Below are 22,394 nucleotides of genomic sequence, written 5' to 3'. Positions count from 1 at the left end.
CTGGCCCCAAGACAGTTGTGCATTATAAATACAGGGCAGAAACTATTTTCATTATTGTCCGTTTCCCCATTGCTGGCTCTCTCACATTTAACAGTAGGGATCTGGAAGCTTGGGTTCTTTAATATATGTTTGTCCTGTGGGTTCTGTGGATAAATAAGCTTTTCGGGGCATTAAAGGTAAATTCTCTCCTCAGACATGCCAGTGTAGCTTCCCCTAACTTCAGCGGGAGCCATGTAGGCAGATCTGAAGACAGAATTGAGTGCCGAAGTTTTGGTGCTTAAGTTAAAACAAGTAAAATGCCAAAGAAAGTTATGTTTTGTTTTCCCCATAAAGTACACAGTGGCAGCTGCGTTGCTTGAGACATTTAAAATAAGACAGTTTGAAGCACTATAAAATATACTGTAAGGAAAAATCCTGCCCTGGTAGTGTAATAGGATGAACCAGCAGACATTTTCCATTGCTAGTCCCTATCAGTCTGTGATTCTGTCTTGGGGAAAAGAAAACCATGTTGAAACATCAATTCCGGGGACTGCAGCAATAAACTGTGCAACCTAACCATGATACTGGAAGGTGATTAAGGGTTTACTCCTAGCCCTGTATAATGCATGGTGTGTAGGAGCTCCAAAAAGAAACTGTGACTTGAGCTCCTGTTTTGCACAGTTGCATGGGGAAGCATGCTGAGTTAGCTTATTACCAAACACAGAGCATTTCCCCACACTCCTGGCCAGCTAGCTTGTAGTCCATGGAACCAAGACTCTGCCTACTTCTGTCCTTCCTTACCCATCGGCTCACAGCAAGAAATATCAAGCAAGGAATCCCCTTTCTTCCCTCCTGCACTCAAAAGGCTTACCTGTGATCCAGGTAAGCCTTGTGCAGTTGTACAGTGAGGCAGAGACATTTACACCCCATTTCCCCCCATGTAGCTGCATCAGCTGAATCACAACCAAGCTCTATATAATCACATTATATATAGCAGAAGTTCTTGTGGTAGAATGTACATAGCTGCACATGGAGGAAGGAAGAGAGGTAATTTGTATCTATAGACTCTGTATGGAAGACTCAAGAAGAGTACTACTGTGACCTCCAAAAATCTTATTTAGTGAACTCCCGTTAAACAAGTTACTTCTTCTGTTTTAGTGATGATCTTTTGGTTACATTCCTGGCAGGTATTGGAAGATTCTCCATCCTAGGTTAACCCTCACAATACAAAAATATAGGGCTTGATTCTAATCTCAGTCACACCAAGAAAAATCAGTAAAACATCACTGAAGTCAAAGTTAAACTGGGGTAAAACCAGTGTAAATGAGAGCAGAACGTGACCCTTGGGGTGGAATTTCTTGATAAGATAAATTCACACTGGATAGGAACAAAGTTTAAGAAACTCATATTTACTGAGAGGACAGAAACATTTCTTAAAGTCAGTCAACTAGCGCATTCTAAATTGGGTAAAAGGAGCAGCTTTAATTTATAATACAAATGCCAATACAAGAATAGTCTGACGGCATGAATAAACTACATGTACTGCACACAGTGAAATACTGTGGCCTGTTATACAACTATACAGGCTTTATTTACAGGCATACAGCTTCCATACAGCAAGAGTAATCACGTAACCTACTGGGCCTCAGCTCACAACCATTTAACAATCTTCCATAAATATTCACTCAAAAATATTCACCTGAAAAACATTTAATCTATATATCTACCAATCCATTAGATACAGCAATCCATGCTGATTCATAGACTATTCTTCTTAGTCTCTACAAATCACTCCTTGCAGTTTCAATAAAATACTATAAGAGCCTGAACCATCATAAATATAAAAGGTAGTGAATAAATCCTTCTGTTAAATTGTAAGTTACATTTCCCCTGTTAACTTGCACCTAATGCACAATGCTTCACCAGATTTCTTGACATCTCTCCTGAGGTAGGACACATACCTGAGCTGTTGGATTAGATCTTCACCTTCTTTAATGACATTGAGGGTAGCATCCAGGGTGGCTGTTTGCTGCTGCTGGAACTGCTTGATAAGCTCCTGAACAGCATCCACTGAGTCAGCACAGACATCCTCTAAGCGCTCCTTCTGTAGATCTTCCATCCATGTCCACAGCTGTGAAGGAGGGGAAAGAAATACAAATCAGAAAGAGAAAGAGGTTGAGATTTAACCCTTTTATCATTTAATCCCATTTTAGAAAGCATTAATCAAGATTCTACGCACAAATTGTTTCAGATGCTAAATGATACCTAAACTTATGGTTTCAAAATCAAAAAGCTATATTGAGTTCTGGATTCTGGTAGATGGAATTTAATTTTAAACATCAAAGTAAAATACACATATCAGAATATTAAGCACTGTATTTCTTAATTTAATTGGCATCTCAGTCTATTATATATCACTATAACCTTAAACTAATGTACTGCTGCAATGAACTCTACATACAACAAATAAATTATAACCCCTTAAATTGACACAATCCTATCAGGAGCTGAGTTTCAGAGTAGCAGCCATGTTAGTCTGTATCCGCAAAAAGAAAAGGAGTACTTGTGGCACCTTAGAGACTACCAAATTTATTTGAGCATAAGCTTTCATGTCCTCAGATCCCACTGACTTTACTTGAAGTTGAATGTGTTCAGCATCTTGCAGGATCAGGCCCTAAGAAAATAAATCAAGTGTGTGATATTGATTGATAATCAGTTGTGCCCAGTCAACTATGCTTTCCATACAGTATTTTTGCAATGTGCCCTCTGCATCTGAGATTGTGACTTTAGGATCTAGATGAAATCCAGACATAATAAAAAGGTGTCTTTGTTTCTACTGGACAACAGAGACCCCAATCAATTCTATGCTGATCCATTCATTTTAAATGGTCCTGACTATTACTTAAAAACATCATTTTACTAAGTGTTTAGATTAGAATTTCCAGACAGCTGTTCACTCACTGAAATCTGAACAGCAGACAAGCCCAAGCTCCTAGATAGTTACAAAGCCCCTTACAAAGCACTGAGGTTTCCCCATTAAGCTTGCCTTGTAGAGTAATGTAAAATTGCACCAACTGAGCTGGCGATCTGCCAGCAAATCCTCATGGCTCTATGAAAGAATATTTTCCACTTGATGTGTCCCATTAACCCATTCTCTGCTGCATCTTGTGCAAGGTGACAGGACAGGTCACTGTATTGGGAAGTGATGCCATTCCAATTGTGGGAATTCTAAAAAGTGCAGAGCTAGTACATTGGGCAACAGTGGAACTGTGTTTTGTCTGCTTTTTCATGCAGCTATAAAGTGATTCTCCTCAAAGAGAGTTAGGGCTACACATCAATAAAAGATAGACAACTACGCGGGAGAGTCAGTGAAGTTGGTAAAACTATGTTACTCTTCAGAATGAGGCCCAATGGACCATAAGCCTATTGATTTGTTGTGGGAATCAGGCTTCCTCTGTTCTATTCCTAACTCTGTTACTGACTATTTGTGTAACCATGGGTAAGTCACTTAGGAAAGCATTTCCATAATGTCTACATTTGCTTGAGACAGCATCTGAATATCTGAACTCATTAATGTCAGATTTTTCCAGAGGATGACCTTTGATTGTGACAATTTGCATAACAAAAGCTATCAGAGTTTAGGGTTATCCTTGACTAGAAGGTTTTAAATCTTTAGACTCCACCAATCCCTGGGAAATCCTAATACAAAGGATCAGTCAGTATTAATAAGATTAAGAAGATATTTCAGAAACAACTTGCAAGAGGAATCTGACTCAAGTTTATCTTTATTTCACACCTCCCAGGTGTTGTACTACAAGTAATTCCAATTAATATAATTCACTACAAGGTCTTTCATTTATAAGAGCAGCGAAAGTAATAAAATGAAATGTACTACAGCATCACTCGGAGGTGAAGCTGGTTGTTAAGTGAGACCAAGAAGCCACACTCTTTATTTTGGCTTGATACAATGCAGTAAAACGTTTTGTGTTTTGGGGGGATTGATTTTTAATTCTGACGCAACTACTGAATTGATTTAAAAAAACCCATTTGGCATACAAACCCTATCAGAGAGAGAGTTTATAATGCATTTCACTGTAGCCCTTCCCTGGATTCAATAATGCTTTTCCACACTTGGCCCATGGTGTGATGGGGAATGACCACAGAATCATGTCAAAGGTTGCTATTCTGCACCTCAAGTCATACTTCTATGTTGCAATGTGCTATTGCTATTGCAATGAGCACTGCTATTTCTCGTCAATGATTTAAGAGTTGTTATTCTCAGCTCATAGTAATTGTGAGGCTCAAATTTCATCTGTTTCCACTAAAAAAATGGAAATTGAATGTGGAAATCAACAGAAAATTTCACTTGGTAAACAGCATTTGTACCACAGAAGCCTTTAACTAAGGAAATTTGAAAACAAATGAGCTGCACAAATTAAACAAACTGCCATCAAACTGCATTAAAAAATCTGCATGAGCCATTGTTCATACCAGAGGGGCACTAAATGATTTTCAGAGGTGCAGAGCATTCTCTATATCCACAGACGTCAGTGGGAGTGGAAAGTGCTCAGCTTCTCTTCAAAATCAGTCCATTCCAACAACTGATTTTAAAAACCAAGGCAACTTTTTTATCTCTAAATCATTAGTTTTTGATTCAGATCATTTTTCAGTGGGTAACCAGACAGAAAAGAATAAGTCATCAGACATATGGTACGTGGCCCATAGGCTTCCCTAGTCAGTGTAATGTATGCTGCAGCTTACTCCTGGGCAGCCAGTTCACTTTAGGCTGAGTACAGATTCAGTTTTTCATTTAAACCATTTATGTGTTGTAATAAAGTTTTTGGCATATGTCATAAATATAAAGGGAAGGGTAAACCCCTTTGAAATCCCTCCTGGCCAGGGGAAAGCTCCTCTCACCTGTAAAGGGTTAAGAAGCTAAAGGTAACCTCGCTGGCACCTGACCAAAATGACCAATGAGGAGACAAGATACTTTCAAAAGCTGGGAGGAGGGAGACAAACAAAGGGTTTGTGTCTGTCTGTGTGCTGCTCTTGCCAGAGACAGAACAGGAATGGAGTCTTAGAACTTTTAGTAAGTAATCTAGCTAGGTATGTGTTAGATTATGATTTCTTTAAATGGCTGAGAAAAGCATTGTGCTGAATAGAATAACTATTTCTGTCTGTGTATCTTTTTTGTAACTTAAGGTTTTGCCTAGAGGGGTTCTCTATGTTTTGAATCTAATTACCCTGTAAGATATCTACCATCCTGATTTTACAGGGGGGATTTCTTTATTTCTATTTACTTCTATTTTTTTATTAAAAGTCTTCTTGTAAAAACTGAATGCTTTTTCATTGTTCTCAGATCCAAGGGTTTGGGTCTGTGGTCACCTATGCAAATTGGTGAGGCTTTTTATCCAACATTTCCCAGGAAAGGGGGGGTGCAAGTGTTGGGAGGATTGTTCATTGTTCTTAAGATCCAAGGGTCTGGGTCTGTAGTCACCTAGGCAAATTGGTGAGGCTTTTTACCAAACCTTGTCCAGGAAGTGGGGTGCAAGGTTTTGGGAAGTATTTTGGGGGGACAGACGCGTCCAAACAGCTCTTCCCCAGTAACCAGTAATTGTTTGGTGGTGGTAGCGGCCATTCCAAGGATAACGGGTGTAATATTTTGTACCTTGGGGAAGTTTTGACCTAAGCTGGTAAAGATAAGCTTAGGAGGTTTTTTCATGCAGGTCCCCACATCTGTACCCTAGAGTTCAGAGTGGGGGAGGAACCTTGACATGGTGGCACAGTGGTGGGATTAACCTGAAATCATTTGAGATCCAGTTGAGATTTTTTGAACTAGAAATACAGAGTTTAAAAAGGAAATTTTTTTTTCTTTGGAAAGAAAGTCCAGAAAGCAGCTTTGAAACTTTGGCCAAGCAGAGACAAAAGGGGATTATCTTGTGAATTGCAGGTTTTTTTGCCTGGAGGCAGGGTACTTAACTCCTGCAGGGAAATTCACAGTCCTCCAACCCATTGTTTTTTTTTTTTTCTTTTCTTCCTAAAAGTAAATAGGGGGTGTGTGTTCTACCCATTTGCTTTTTCTTTCGGCTGGGTAAGCAGGTTTCCAAGCAGTTGGAGGTTTTTTGCTTTAATTTGGGCCCAGAGCAGAGACAAGGGAATTGTCTTTTTCTGTAGGCTGACAATCACTATCAGAGAATAGGTATTCTATTGCAGCACAGCAAAATTTTACAGCCAAGTTTTGTTTGTTTATTTCTAAACCTTGGGTGTAAAGTTAGTTAAAAACAGAGAGGTTAGAATGACCAAATCCTCAGCTCGACTACAGCTGGAATTAGCCAAATTTCAGGCTGAGGAAAGACAAAGGGAACATGAAAGACAGATAGAACTCATGCGGCTGAAGAAGGAACAAGAAAGGGAGGCAGCGAGAGAAGCAGAACAACACCAAGCGGCTGCTCACAGGAGAGCTATGGAAGCAAGGGACAAAGAACTGGAGGAGAAGGAAAAAGAGAGGAAGTATGTGGAGGAGATGGAGAAGATAAAGGCCCAGCAGAATATACCAACAAACCCTAGCAATCCTTCTCCAGGTACCACTTCCCATCCCAGAAAGTTCCCCACCTACAAGGCAGGTGATGATACTGAGGCCTTCTTAGAAAACTTCGAAAGGGCCTGCCTTGGGTACAACATCTCTACTGACCAATACATGGTAGAGCTGAGGCCGCAGCTCAGTGGACCCTTAGCTGAGGTGGCAGCTGAAATGCCTAAAGAACACATGAACAAGTATGAACTGTTTAAATCCAAGGCAAGAGTCAGAATGGGGATAACACCCGAGCAGTCTCGTCGGAGGTTCAGAGCCCTAAGGTGGAAACCAGACGTGTCATTTACCCGACATGCCTACCACATTGTGAAACATTGGGATGCCTGGATATCAGGAGCAAGTGTTGAATCTCCAGTAAATTTGCCCTTTCTAATGCAAATGGAACAATTCTTAGAGGGTGTTCCTGAGGAAATAGAAAGATACATCCTAGATGGGAAACCCAAAACTGTAATTGAGGCAGGAGAGATTGGAGCCAGATGGGTGGAGGTGGCAGAGAAGAAGAAAACTGGTCGCAGTTGGAGCGGAGACCAGAAGGGACCACCCCAGACCACACCTTATTACCGGGGGCCGCCCAAAGCCCCACCTACCTCCCAAAGAACCCTCCAGACCCCTTATCGTCCCACCACCCCGTTCTCCAGCAACCCTCCTCGCCCCAGTGACCCGTCAGCTGGACGATGTTTTAAGTGTAACGAGCTGGGGCATGTAAAGGCCAACTGCCCCAAGAACCCCAACAGATTACAGTTCATTGCACCGGAATCACACCAGAGGTCCACAGGCCCAGATACCTCCCAGATACCCTTGGAGCGGAGGGAAACTGTGAGTGTGGGTGGGAAGAAGGTCACCGCGTGGAGGGACACCGGAGCACAAGTGTCAGCTATCCATGCTTCCTTAGTGGACCCCAATTTAATCAACCCAGAGATCCAAGTGACGATTCAACCCTTCAAGTCCAACTCTTTCAATTTGCCTACAGCCAAGTTACCTGTCCAGTACAAGGGCTGGTCAGGAATGTGGACTTTTGCAGTCTATGATGATTATCCCATCCCCATGCTGTTGGGGGAGGACTTGGCCAATCATGTGAAGCAGGCCAAGAGGGTGGGAATGGTCACCCGCAGCCAGGCTAAACAAGCCGTGAGGCCTAGCTCTGTTCCGGAAACTTCTATCAGGACCCAGTCAGAGGTGATGGACCCGGACCCCAGGCCAATGTCTGCAACAGCAGTAGTGGATCCAGTCCCAGAGACCCAGACGGAACCAGTCCTAGAACCGGAACCAGCCGAACAACCAACACCAGACCCCGTGTCAGCACTGAATCCAGTACTTGCAACCTCAACACCAGAGGGCCCCACCGAACCTGAACTGGCAGCAGCCGATAACCCTACACAAGAGGCTCAGCCGGAGCCTGAATCCCAACATAGTGCACCAGCGGAGAGCGGTTCACAGTCAACAGAAACAGCTCCATCCCCTATATCGCTTCCAGAGGGACCAAGCCTAGGTCCACAATCCCATGAGGAACTGATGTCTCCAGCATCAAGGGAACAGTTCCAGACCGAACAGGAAGCAGATGAAAGCCTCCAGAGAGCTTGGACGGCGGCACGGAGCAACCCACCGCCTCTCAGCTCTTCTAATCGATCCAGGTTTGTTGTAGAAAGAGGACTTTTATACAAGGAAACTCTTTCTGGTGGACACCAGGAAGACTGGCATCCTCAGAGACAGTTGGTAGTTCCAACTAAATACCGGGCCAAGCTCTTGAGCTTAGCCCATGATCACCCTAGTGGCCATGCTGGGGTGAACAGGACCAAAGACCGTTTGGGGGGGTCATTCCACTGGGAGGGAATGGGCAAGGATGTTTCTACCTATGTCCAGTCTTGTGAGGTGTGCCAAAGAGTGGGAAAACCCCAAGACCAGGTCAAAGCCCCTCTCCAGCCACTCCCCATCATTGAAGTTCCATTTCAGCGAGTAGCTGTGGATATTCTGGGTCCTTTTCCGAAAAAGACACCCAGAGGAAAGCAGTACATACTGACTTTCATGGATTTTGCCACCCGATGGCCGGAAGCAGTAGCTCTAAGCAACACCAGGGCTAAAGGTGTGTGCCAGGCACTAGCAGACATTTTTGCCAGGGTAGGTTGGCCCTCCGACATCCTCACAGATGCAGGGACTAATTTCCTCGCAGGAACTATGAAAAACCTTTGGGAAGCTCATGGGGTAAATCACTTGGTTGCCACTCCTTACCATCATCAAACAAATGGCATGGTGGAGAAGTTTAATGGAACTTTGGGGGCCATGATACGTAAATTCGTAAATGAGCACTCCAATGATTGGGACCTAGTATTGCAGCAGTTGCTCTTTGCCTACAGAGCTGTACCACATCCCAGTTTAGGGTTTTCCCCATTTGAACTTGTATATGGCCGTGAGGTTAAGGGGCCATTGCAGTTGGTGAAGCAGCAATGGGAGGGATTTACACCTTCTCCAGGAACTAACATTCTGGACTTTGTAACCAACCTACAAAACACCCTCCGAACCTCTTTAGCCCTTGCTAAACAAAACTTACAGGATGCTCAAAAAGAGCAAAAAGCCTGGTATGATAAACATGCCAGAGAGCGTTCCTTCAAAGTAGGAGACCAGGTCATGGTCTTAAAGGCGCTCCAGGCCCATAAAATGGAAGCATCGTGGGAAGGGCCATTCACGGTCCAGGAGCGCCTGGGAGCTGTTAATTATCTCATAGCATTCCCCACCTCCAACCGGAAGCCTAAGGTGTACCATATTAATTCTCTAAAGCCCTTTTATTCCAGAGAATTAAAGGTTTGTCAGTTTACAGCCCAGGGAGAAGACGACGCTGAGTGGCCTGAAGGTGTTTACTACGAAGGGAAATGTGCTGGTGGTGTGGAAGAGGTGAACCTCTCCATGACCCTTGGGCGTATGCAGCGACAGCAGATCCAGGAGCTGTGCACTAGCTACGCGCCAACGTTCTCAGCCACCCCAGGACTGACTGAACGGGCATACCACTCCATTGACACAGGTAATGCTCACCCAATTAGGGTCCAACCTTACCGGGTGTCTCCTCAAGCTAAAACTGCTATAGAACGGGAGATCCAGGATATGTTACAGATGGGGGTAATCCGCCCCTCTGAAAGTGCATGGGCATCTCCAGTGGTTCTAGTTCCCAAACCAGATGGGGAAATACGTTTTTGCGTGGACTACCGTAAGCTAAATGCTGTAACTCGCCCAGACAACTATCCAATGCCACGCACAGATGAACTATTAGAGAAACTGGGACGGGCCCAGTTCATCTCTACCTTGGACTTAACCAAGGGGTACTGGCAGGTACCGCTAGACGAATCTGCCAAGGAAAGGTCAGCCTTCATCACACATCTCGGGCTGTATGAATTTAATGTACTCCCTTTCGGGCTGCGAAATGCACCCGCCACTTTCCAAAGACTTGTAGATGGTCTCCTAGCGGGATTAGGAGAATATGCAGTCGCCTACCTTGACGATGTGGCCATATTTTCGGATTCCTGGGCAGACCACCTGGAACATCTACAAAAAGTCCTTGAGCGCATAAGGGAGGCAGGACTAGCTGTTAAGGCTAAGAAGTGTCAAATAGGCCTAAACAGAGTGACTTACCTTGGACACCAGGTGGGTCAAGGAACTATCAGCCCCCTACAGGCCAAAGTGGATGCTATCCAAAAGTGGCCTGTCCCAAAGTCAAAGAAACAGGTTCAATCCTTCTTAGGCTTGGCCGGTTATTACAGACGCTTTGTACCGCACTACAGCCAAATCGCTGCCCCACTGACAGACCTAACCAAAAAGAAACAGCCAAATGCTGTTCAGTGGACCGGAAAGTGTCAGAAGGCCTTTAACAAGCTTAAAGCGACACTCATGTCTGACCCTGTACTAAGGGCCCCAGACTTTGACAAACCGTTCCTAGTAACCACAGATGCATCCGAGCGTGGTGTGGGAGCAGTTTTAATGCAGAAAGGACCTGATCAAGAATTCCACCCTGTAGTGTTTCTCAGCAAAAAACTGTCTGAGAGGGAAAGCAACTGGTCAGTCACTGAAAAAGAATGTTATGCCATTGTCTACGCTCTGGAAAAGCTACGCCCATATGTTTGGGGACGGCGTTTCCACCTGCAAACCGACCATGCTGCACTGAAGTGGCTTCACACCGTCAAAGAAACTAACAAAAAACTTCTTCGGTGGAGTTTAGCTCTCCAAGATTTTGATTTCGACATCCAACACATCTCAGGAGCTTCTAACAAAGTGGCTGATGCACTCTCCCGTGAAAGTTTCCCAGAATCAACTAGTTAAAATCGTCCTTGAGATGTGGAAAATACTGTTAGTCTTTATGTACTTGGTAGTATATTTAGAGATGCATGTGTCTTATTAACTCTGTTTTCCTAGAGCTCCAGGAAGAAATCCCAGCCAGTGTTTCACCCTAGCTGAGATTTGGGGGGCATGTCATAAATATAAAGGGAAGGGTAAACCCCTTTGAAATCCCTCCTGGCCAGGGGAAAGCTCCTCTCACCTGTAAAGGGTTAAGAAGCTAAAGGTAACCTCGCTGGCACCTGACCAAAATGACCAATGAGGAGACAAGATACTTTCAAAAGCTGGGAGGAGGGAGACAAACAAAGGGTTTGTGTCTGTCTGTGTGCTGCTCTTGCCAGAGACAGAACAGGAATGGAGTCTTAGAACTTTTAGTAAGTAATCTAGCTAGGTATGTGTTAGATTATGATTTCTTTAAATGGCTGAGAAAAGCATTGTGCTGAATAGAATAACTATTTCTGTCTGTGTATCTTTTTTGTAACTTAAGGTTTTGCCTAGAGGGGTTCTCTATGTTTTGAATCTAATTACCCTGTAAGATATCTACCATCCTGATTTTACAGGGGGGATTTCTTTATTTCTATTTACTTCTATTTTTTTATTAAAAGTCTTCTTGTAAAAACTGAATGCTTTTTCATTGTTCTCAGATCCAAGGGTTTGGGTCTGTGGTCACCTATGCAAATTGGTGAGGCTTTTTATCCAACATTTCCCAGGAAAGGGGGGGTGCAAGTGTTGGGAGGATTGTTCATTGTTCTTAAGATCCAAGGGTCTGGGTCTGTAGTCACCTAGGCAAATTGGTGAGGCTTTTTACCAAACCTTGTCCAGGAAGTGGGGTGCAAGGTTTTGGGAAGTATTTTGGGGGGACAGACGCGTCCAAACAGCTCTTCCCCAGTAACCAGTAATTGTTTGGTGGTGGTAGCGGCCATTCCAAGGATAACGGGTGTAATATTTTGTACCTTGGGGAAGTTTTGACCTAAGCTGGTAAAGATAAGCTTAGGAGGTTTTTTCATGCAGGTCCCCACATCTGTACCCTAGAGTTCAGAGTGGGGGAGGAACCTTGACAGCATACATTTGCAGGAAGCAAGTTTTCCTCCTGAATGTTTAGCATTAGCAAAATTTGCAGTCACATATTTTCCAAATGTAATTACCATTTTTATTATAAGTGCCAACAATCTGCATAGCTCAAAAAAAGAAAGCAGTCTCTACTCCATCTCGCGTCGCAGCTCATAAAAACAAAGACGATAGAAAAATCTGGAAAACCTACATGAAGCAATAATATAGAGGTATTTTTGTACACTTGCTTATTCACATTTACTGAATTATTGTCTGCCGCAATAAATCATGGATGCAAATATTAATCATTGTCTTTAATGGTTAACAACCTGATATGCACCTGCAAAAAATATCCATCCACAAATTTTACAGATGCAAAATACATTCAAGTGAAAATTTTGTAGTTGCAAACTGCAACTGCAAGAAAGATTGAGATGAATATTTAGCCCTTCTGGTCCACGAACAAGCTGTATATAGATAAGGGTTTTGTTTTTTTTAAATTAAGGCAATCATAGTTTCAAATAAGAAAAAAATATTTAATTCTCTGATCACTAGACTGTTGCTCTATGGAAGAAAACCAAGGCCCTATTTTGGACCATCTGCCACTTTTCTTTCTGTATTGTAGCAACTTTCTCTCTGTTCCTCTCACCTATAATACACAGGCAGCTTCACTTGATGGAAGAACAAGACAGCTCTTTACTTTCAGCTTTTTCATCTGATGCACCCCTGTCAGTTTACTCAAGTACTTAATGAGAGCACCTACTGGAGGTTTGAAGGACACCTGTGTTTGTTACCTAGAAATGATTGCCTTTGACTTAGAGCAAGGGACCACATTAATCAAAAATCTGAAATCCGAAAAGATGATTAAGAAAACTTTGTCTGCGAGTGTAGAATAACTATTAAGCACCCTATGCTACACCAGCTTTGAATGCTGCTATTTCAAAATGCTATTGAGTTTCAATCTCCCAAAATACAATTTAAAAGTATTTAGCAATGATACTAGTAGAAAGCAAAATAAGGAGTGGGTCAATAACTATTGAGATTTTTACAGTTGGACTAATAATTAAAAATGGGAATAATAAAAAAAACAGACAATTTATACAATCGCAAGGAGTACACAAACTACTATTTACAATATAAGGTATGATACATTTGTTTACACAGTGTGCCCGGAAAGTATGTTCATGGTAGCTCAGTAGGTTAATAGTTATCAGGACAACTAGAGCAAACAGTATTAAAAGAGAAATAAAGTAACCACACGGGTTCTCTCACTTACACACTGAAAAAGTGGAAATAACACTTTACAGGGTATTTGTGAGACTTAATTAGCTCATGTTTATAAAGCACTTTGAATATGTAAAATGCTATCTAAATGTAAGTTATTGTTATGTTTCCTTGGGGTATTTCCACACCATTTTCATATGCCACGAAGGACCTATGTCTTTCATGTAATAATGGAACACAGAAATATCAGTGGAAACATACTAAACAATATATTGATTGATAAGATATGACATGACCGGTAGGGTTGCCAGGCATCCGGTTTTCGACCGGAATGCCTGGACAATAAGGGAACCTGGCGGCTCTGGTCAGCCCTGACGACTGGGCCGTTAAAAGTCCAGTTGGCGGTGCAGCTGAGGCCCGGGGCTAAGGCAGGCTCCCTGCCTGTCCTGGCTCCATGCGGCTTCCAAAAGCGGCCGCCAGGTCCCTGCAACCCCTAGGCGCATGGGAGGCCATGGAGACTCCACGCATGCCCCTGCCCCAGTGCCGGCTTTGCAGTTCTCAGTGGCCAGGAACCGTGACCAATGGGAGGTGCAGGGGTGGCGCCTGCAGGCGCAAGGGCAGTGCGCAGAGCCTCCCTGGCCGCCCATGCGCTTAGGGGCTGCAGGGACCTGGCAGCTGCTTCCTGGAAGTCGTGGTAAGCGCTGCTGGGACCCTGCATCCCAGCCCCCTGCCGCAACCCAGAGTACCCAACTGCACCCAAACTCCCTCCCAGAACCTGCACCCTGCACCTCCCCAAAACCCTGTCCCAGCCCTGAGCCCTATCCTGCACCCCAAAACCCTCATCCCTGCCCCCCAAGAACCCACCCCCATCAGCCAGAGCCCTCACCCCCCCGCACCCTAACCCCCTGCCCCAGCCCAGAGTGCCCTCCTTCACGCCTCAACCCTGGCTCCACCCCAGAGCCCACGTCCTCAGCTGGAGCCCACACCCCCTCCCACACTCCGAACCCCTCGGCCCCAGCCTGGAGCCCTCTCCTGCACCCCAAATCCCTCATTTCTGGCCCCACCCAGAGCCCACACCCCCAGCCCAGAGCCCATACCCTCCCCACACCCCAACCCCCTGTCCCAGCCCAGAGCCCTCTCCCACACCCCAAACCCCTCATCCCCGGTCCAACCCCAGAGCCCTCACCCCCAGCTGGAGTCCTCAACCCTCCCACACCCCAACCACCTGCCCCAGCCTGGTGAAAGTGAGTGAGGGTTGGGGAGAGCGAGCGATGGAGGGAGGAGGGATGGAGCGAGCAGGGGCAGGGCCTTGGAGAAGGGGCGGGGTAGGGGTGGGGCCTTGCGGTCTTCGGTTTTGTGCGATTAGAAAGTTGGCAACCCTAATGACCAGGTATCACAAATGAAATATCACATGATGAAATGTCCATACTAAAGTGACATCAGTTGAACATCATGTGACAAGGGTGTGACCCAATGCTGATGATGAAACCACAATGTGCAACTTCCATGGTGATATGCTGATGATAATAAGACATCCTGCAGCAAGATGTAACATGACCAGATGTCATCAACAAAGTGCTTGTGAAGAAAGAACACAAGGAAAGAAGGGAACAGTTTGTGAAGAAAGGATCTGATCCCTTCTTAACCTCTTTCTTGCTTTTTCATTCCCTTGCCAGTTTCTTGATATTCATCCTTGGTTAGGCTGCATCTGGTGCTTCTGTATGTGTAGCTTTTTTAATTAGTATTCTCGCCCATGGCAAAAGGATTTGCAAAGCCTAAACATCTGATGTTTTTTCCAAGTTCTGCATGGACCACACTGATACAGCACAGTATAATCTCCTCTTGAGGCAAACATGCCAATGACAGCTACACTTACATCAAGCATGTAGATCCCCAAGGACATATATATGCAATTCAGGGCCTAACCACTGCATCAGATGAAGGTGGCTTTACAGAGGAGTCCAATGTTCATGCTCTTTAGTTCTCCTGTTATCAGCATGAATTGCAAAAACATGGTCTCCTTTTAGCAGTTTTTATTTTTAATTTGTCTGTAATTATGACTCTGAAGACAATTAACTGAGAGACTGCAAAGAGAAGAAAAAATTCAACACTCAGTTATACTGGTGTAAATCAGGAGAAATTCAATGGAAGTCAGTGGAGTTAGCCCAGATTTACACCAGTGAAACAAAGTAGAATCTGGCACAGGAGGAGCTCCTAACAGCTGCAAGACCACGCACTGAACATTCAGTGATCTATACTGATGGGAGGGGGAGCCATGAAATTCCCATTCAAAACTGTTCTCTGGGTCATCACATTCCATAACTTCTCCAACAGGGGATCTAGATATCCCTCTTCCTCTACACATTTCCCTGTGGCTTGAATTATCATTTGCTAAACATATATACACATTTACCCTGATCTGCAGCTTCAATACCTTTGTGTGCCTCTCCCCCACCCTACCCCCTGACTAGGAATTTCATAAATAAGTCACTTGTGACAACTCTGAATCACTTTGTGAAAACTTCTGAAGGATTAAACTAAGTGTTTTTGCCTTTCTGTTACCAAAGACTCTTTCTGAAGCCACCATCTTCTCAAACTATCGTGTTCATATTAGCCACTTTAAACTAGTTTTATAGACTCTTATCAGGCACATGCATTTACAGGGGACTAGAACATATTTTTAAGTGACAGGGATGAATTACAGGAGATTGCCAGTATGGCTTTAATGAAGACTATTGAATACAGAAACTGTCACAGATGTTGACAATGCATACCACTGACTGTGCATACTACTGATAGAGCTGTATGCTCAGTCACAGATTCATAGATTCCAAGGCCAAAAGGGACCATTGTGACCATCTAGTCTGATCTCCTGTAGAACACAGGACAGAGAACTTCCTCAAAAATAATTCCTGGAGCAGGGCTTTCAGAAAAACATCCAATCTTGATTCAAAAATGGTCAGTGATGGAGAATCCACCACGACCCTTGATAAATTGTTTCAGTGGTTAATTATCCTCACTCTCAAAATGTACACTGTATTTCCAGTCTAAATTTGTCTAGCATCAACTTCCAGCCATTGGATCATGTTATACCTTTCTCTACTAGATTGAGGAACCCATTATTACATATGTGTTCCCCATGTAGATACTTATAGACTGTAATCAAGTCACCCCATAACCTTTTATTTGTAAAGTTAAATAGATTGAGCTCTTTGAGTCTAACACAATATGGCATCCTTTCTCATTCTTTAACCATTCTTGTGGCTCTTCTCTGAATTCTCCCCAATTTTATCAACATCCTACTTGAATTGTGGGCACCAGAACTGGACACAGATTTCAAGCAGCATTCAAATACAGAGGTAAAACAACCTCTCTATTCCTAGTTGAGATTCACCTGTTTATATATCCCAGAATTACATCACCACCACAACCCCCAAATTGTCTTCAGAGTCTCTTCTTCCCAGGATAAAGTCCCTATTTTTTTAGTATTGCCTACATTCTTTCTTCCTAGTATGTCCTAAATTCTTTGTTCAGGGGGACTGGGAAAAGTTCTGTCCTCCTTACCTTGAGGGTACCAACAGAATGTACTATTTATATTCATTAAAAAGAGGAGTTTCTGTAGAATTTGCTGACTCATCAATGACTGAGTTAAAAAGCACTTTTTGTCTGGCATATGAAGGGTTAATTCACAGCAGGCATGCCAAATCAGAGGTGGGATTGTAGATGCAATGAGTCTCTAAAGTTAATAAAAAGAAAAGGAGTACTTGTGGCACCTTAGAGGCTAACAAATTTATTTGAGCATAAGCTTTTGTGAGCTACAGCTCACTTCATCGGACGCATTCAGTGGAAAATACAGCAGGGAGATTTATATACATAGAGAACGTGAAACAATGGGTGTTACCATACACACTGTAAGGAGAGTGATCACTTAAGGTGAGCTACTACCAGCAGAAGAGCCGGGGAGGGGGGGACCTTTTGTAGTGATAATCAAGGTGGGCCATTTCCAGCAGTTGACAAGAATGTCTGAGGAACAGTGGGGGGTGGGGGAGGGCTTTGTTGCAAGGAGTGAAGTCAAGAAACAGATTCACAGAGCCAGAAGAGTACCCAGAAGTCACCTACTACAGGACAGGCCCAACAAAGAAAATAACAGAATGCCACTAGCCATCACCTTCAGCCCCCAACTAAAACCTCTCCAGCACATCATCAAGGATCTACAACCTATCCTGAAGGACGACCCATCACTCTCACAGATCTTGGGAGACAGGCCAGTCCTTGCTTACAGACAGCCTCCCAACCTGAAGCAAATACTCACCAGCAACCACACACCACACAACAGAACCACTAACCCAGGAACCTATCCTTGCAACAAAGCCCGTTGCCAACTGTGTCCACATATCTATTCAGGGGACACCAACATAGGGCTTAATCACATCAGCCACACTATCAGAGGCTCGTTCACCTGCATATCTACCAATGTGATATATGCCATCATGTGCCAGCAATGCCCCTCTGCCATGTACATTGGTCAAACTGGACAGTCTCTACGTAAAAGAATAAATGGACACAAATCAGACATCAAGAATTATAACATTCATAAACCAGTCGGAGAACACTTCAATCTCTCTGGTCACTCGATTACAGACCTAAAAGTCGCAATATTACAACAAAAAGACTTCAAAAACAGACTCCAACGAGAGACTGCTGAATTGGAATTAATTTGCAAACTGGATACAATTAACTTAGGCTTGAATAGAGACTGGGAGTGGATGGGTCATTACACAAAGTAAAACTATTTCCCCTTGTTTATTCCCCCCCCCCCACCCCACCCCTCACTGTTGCTCAGACATTCTTGACAACTGCTGGAAATGGCCCATCTTGATTATCACTACAAAAGGTTCCTCCCCCCGCCCCCCTGCTGTCCTGCTGGTAATAGCTCACCTTAAGTGATCACTCTCCTTAGAGTGTGTATGGTAACACACATTGTTTCATGTTCTCTGTGTATATAAATCACCCCACTGTATTTTCCACTGAATGCATCGATGAAGTGAGCTGTAGCTCATGAAAGCTTATGCTCAAATAAATTTGTTAGTCTCTAAGGTGCCACAAGTACTCCTGTTCTTTTTGTGAATACAGACTAACACGGCTGCTACTCTGAAACCTGTCTAAAGTTAATAGTGAACATGGTCAAAGCAGAGAAAAAACAAAACAAAACGAAACAACAAACAACAGATGACTGAAAGGAAAAGGAGGACTATGCAGTGTATATTGAGAATGTGTCATGTAACATAGGAATCCCTTGGCAAGTTCATGACAGATGAACAGACAAGTTATTTTTCTTTTACGTGGCTTTCTACATGCTAGATTTATTGAAATTTGGCCCATATGTTTGTGTTTACAATCATTTTGCTCTAGCTGATTTTTTTTAAGAGATCACAGATGGCAGAATTTTTATTCAATAGGGGTCTGGCTGTACTTCAGACTCAGACTTTTCCGATTGAGTGTAGGATGTGCTGCCAGGATACCACAGCTCTCCCTTCCCGGCTCCTTAATCCTTTGTAAAATAATCTTATTTCTAGACATTAAACGAATTGGACCTCAGCACAGTCCTTGATGACCCTGCTCTCCTGCTTCCACAGCTTCAGAGCTTTGCTAACACTGCTAAGGTATGTGACAGGTTTAAGCCTGTAAGGGACCTACCAGCACAAAGGACTGGTGAGCACTTACGCTTCTGTCAAAATCATGGGCAAATTCTGAAGTCAGTGGGAGTAGCAAGTGCATACCTAAGGGCAGGATTTGTCCCCATGAGTGATGGTTCATGATAATCAGCTGATGATGTCATAGGCTGATCTCTTATGCATTTAGCTCACATGAAACTATATGCATATACGTATTTTTTATTTGTATTGTGTTAGTAGTGTACCCACACAGGCCCCACCTACCCAATCAAGAATGCTATCTCATTGTCCTAGGCTCTGTAGAAATGTATTTGAAGCCATTTCTCCTGTTCTAACAATGGTAATGCATGTGTGTGGGGTTTTTTTTTTTTCATTTTATATGTGTGTATGCATCTATGGTGGTGATATCCATGTGATAAATGTATTTACTCTGCACCTTTGACAGCTTCACCTGCTCTCTGCCCACTAATCCATTTTACAAGGACTATTTCTAAGATTCCAAACATGCGAGCACCTTTACACAACTGCCATTTTTTAAAACTGAACCTGTCACAAAGGTCTCTCCTTTCCCCCCTCAAATGGAGAGTCTTCCCCCCCTCAAATGGAGAGTCATCACAAAATCCCCTGTCAAAAATTTCATCGACCCAACACCCATAATATTCAGTACTGGACCAGGGGTTTATGAGTAAGGTCTGATATTTCACAACCCTGCAGAGAGGGCTGATATTTGAAAGTCAAATCTCTAGGCAGCCTTGAAAATCTGAGCTGGGAGTTTTATACCGTTTGAAAAGGAAGATTCACAACTTTTCAACAAGACATGCAGCACTTGATTCTACCCCCGAAACGGCGCAAGATATAAGATATTGACACAGTGAAATGTTTATGTATAAAAAGCTAATTTTGGCCATTCTTTTTTTGGTCATGCTTTGTTTGTGTTTCAATTATTTTTAAAATTTATCTGTATAGTGAATTGAGGTGGGAGGGGGCTAAAATGCTAGTGGACCAAAAATTAGATGAGGCTTCTTGGGTATATTGGTGAGCAGCTTTGTGTCTTCAAAAGGGTGGACCTTCCCAGAGATCTTAAAAGTTGTCAGTTAAGGGAGTCATTTCATTGATTATCCTGAACATCACAGCACTCAAGCTAATGCGGTCTTGGGATGCATCAGGCGAGGTATTTCCAGTACAGATGAGGTTTTAGTACCGTTATACAAGGTACTGGTGAGACCTCACCTGGAATACTGTGTGCAGTTCTGGTCTCCCATGTTTAAGAAGGATGAATTCAAACTGGAACAGGTACAAAGAAGGGCTAATAGGATGATCCGAGGAATGGAAAACCTGTCTTATGAAAGGTTTCAGAGTAACAGCCGTGTTAGTCTGTATTCGCAAAAAGAAAAGGAGTACTTGTGGCACCTTAGAGACTAACCAATTTATTTGAGCATGAGCTTTCGTGAGCTACAGCTCACTTCATCGGATGCATACCGTGGAAACTGCAGCAGACTTTATATATACACAGAGAATATGAAACAATACCTCCTCCCACCCCACTGTCCTGCTGGTAATAACTTATCTATTGGCTTATCAGGCCCACCTGATGATCACTTTAGATAAGCTATTACCAGCAGGACAGTGGGGTGGGAGGAGGTATTGTTTCATATTCTCTGTGTATATATAAAGTCTGCTGCAGTTTCCACGGTATGCATCCGATGAAGTGAGCTGTAGCTCACGAAAGCTCATGCTCAGATAAATTGGTTAGTCTCTAAGGTGCCACAAGTACTCCTTTTCTTTTTGTCTTATGAAAGGAGACTCAAGGAGCTTGGCTTGTTTAGCCTAACTAAAAGAAGGTTGAGGGGAGATATGATTGCTCTCTATAAATATATCAGAGGGATAAATACCGGAGAGGGAGAGGAATTATTTAAGCTCAGTACCAATGTGGACACAAGAACAAATGGATATAAACTGGTCATAGGGAAGTTTAGACTTGAAATTAGACCAAGGTTTCTAACCATCAGAGGAGTGAAATTTTGGAATAGCATTCCAAGGGAAGCAGTGGGGGCAAAAGACCTATCTGGCTTTAAGATTAAACTCAATAAGTTGATGGAGGAGATGGTATGATGGGATAACATGATTTTGGCAATTAATTCATCTTTAAATATTCATGGTAAATAGGCCCAATGGCCTGTGATGGGATGTTAGATGGGGTGGGATCTGAGTTACTACAGAGAATTCTTTCCTGGGTATCTGGCTGGTGAATCTTGCCCATATGCTCAGGGTTCAGCTGATCGCCATATTTGGGGTCAGGAAGGAATTTTCCTCCAGGGCAGATTGGAAGAGGCCCTGGAGGTTTTTCGCCTTCCTCTGTAGCATGGGGCACAGGCCACTTGCTGGAGGATTCTCTGCTCCTTCAAGTCTTTAAACCACGATTTGAGGACTTCAATAGTTCAGACACAGGTGAAAGGTTTTTCGCAGGAGTGGGTGGGTGAGATTCTGTGGCCTGTGTTGTGCAGGAGATCAGACTAGATGATCATAATGGTCCCTTCTGACCTTAATATCTATGAATATCTATGATTTGATGGGCATATTCTTCAAAATGACAATAGTAACAGTTAAATTTAAGCAATATATTATAAAGTATAGAAAAATAAACTGTGAAGTGGGTCAATTTAAGATGAACAACAGAATTAAACAGTGTCCCAGAAACAGTCATGTTTGCTCTGTGATTAACTTTGATTCATTGTCATCATCTGTTCCGTTTGTTAGAATCCACAGCAGGAGACCATAAACAAGCCAGCATTTAATTTAAAGATTCCCAAGGTCTCTACCACAATATGAAAGCCAACCTCTGTTAAAATTAAAGACCTAAAAGATCTAGATCCCCTAGTTATGGCACTTGCCTGAAGCACAGTGAATTTAATTTCATAACCATAGCACTCTGTGTGTGTGTGTGTATATGTATTTTAAATGGTACAGATAGCAACTCCTATGGTTACGATTACCTGATGCTTTCCAGTAGAAGACCGTGTTTTCAGTTGCTTATAACTTTGTCAAACTTAAACTGTTCAGGCTGACATTCTCCATAGCAGGTGTCTGCTTAAGCTGAAATTTGCAAGGAAGTTTCAGCTAAAACTGATCTGCAGTTTCTGAGAACGAGGTTAGGGAAAAAGAGGGTTACCATCTGGCTGGTATTTGATTGGCCTGGTCGGGTTTTCTATGGATTTGCCAGTTGCCCGAAAAATCATTTAATTTGCCAGGGTTTTTTTTTACGTGGGTCTAAAGTTTTGCATTATTATCACAAGACACGGGGATATCTAATGTTAAAAGTTTCTATGTCCAGCTAAAGATTCTGCAGTGTTCCCACTTCTGCAGTTTACGCAATAACAGATCAAAACTGTTGAAAATATAGCAGCTGTCTGCCCACGAACACTCAAGTGCACCATGTGTGTGGGTGAGAGAGGGTTTAAGTCATATGAGAGTGCAGAGATGTACAAGGCCTATTAAATAATGGAAGATGAGGGAGATGGTGCAAGTGAATCCTACTATACTCTCCCCCCCCCCCGAAA

General features: G+C 43.2%; 1 protein-coding gene across 6 annotated transcripts in view; it reads right to left on the bottom strand.

The window, feature by feature from the left end:
- The window catches only part of KALRN (kalirin RhoGEF kinase), a 779,108-nt gene that overhangs the window by 273,717 nt on the left and 482,997 nt on the right, over positions 1–22,394 (bottom strand). For all 6 annotated transcript variants that reach the window (XM_048869043.2, XM_048869046.2, XM_048869044.2 and 3 more), the window contains exon 12: positions 1,941–2,110. In XM_048869043.2, coding sequence (XP_048725000.2) covers positions 1,941–2,110 — 170 coding nt within the window. The remainder of the gene's footprint in view (positions 1–1,940; positions 2,111–22,394) is intronic.

Source organism: Caretta caretta, chromosome 11 (genome assembly GCF_965140235.1).
Source record: "Caretta caretta isolate rCarCar2 chromosome 11, rCarCar1.hap1, whole genome shotgun sequence".
In the NCBI taxonomy this organism is placed as follows: Eukaryota; Metazoa; Chordata; order Testudines; family Cheloniidae; genus Caretta; species Caretta caretta.
The sequence above is the reverse complement of the archived record's forward strand: the minus strand, read 5'-3'. Positions and strand labels throughout refer to the sequence as shown.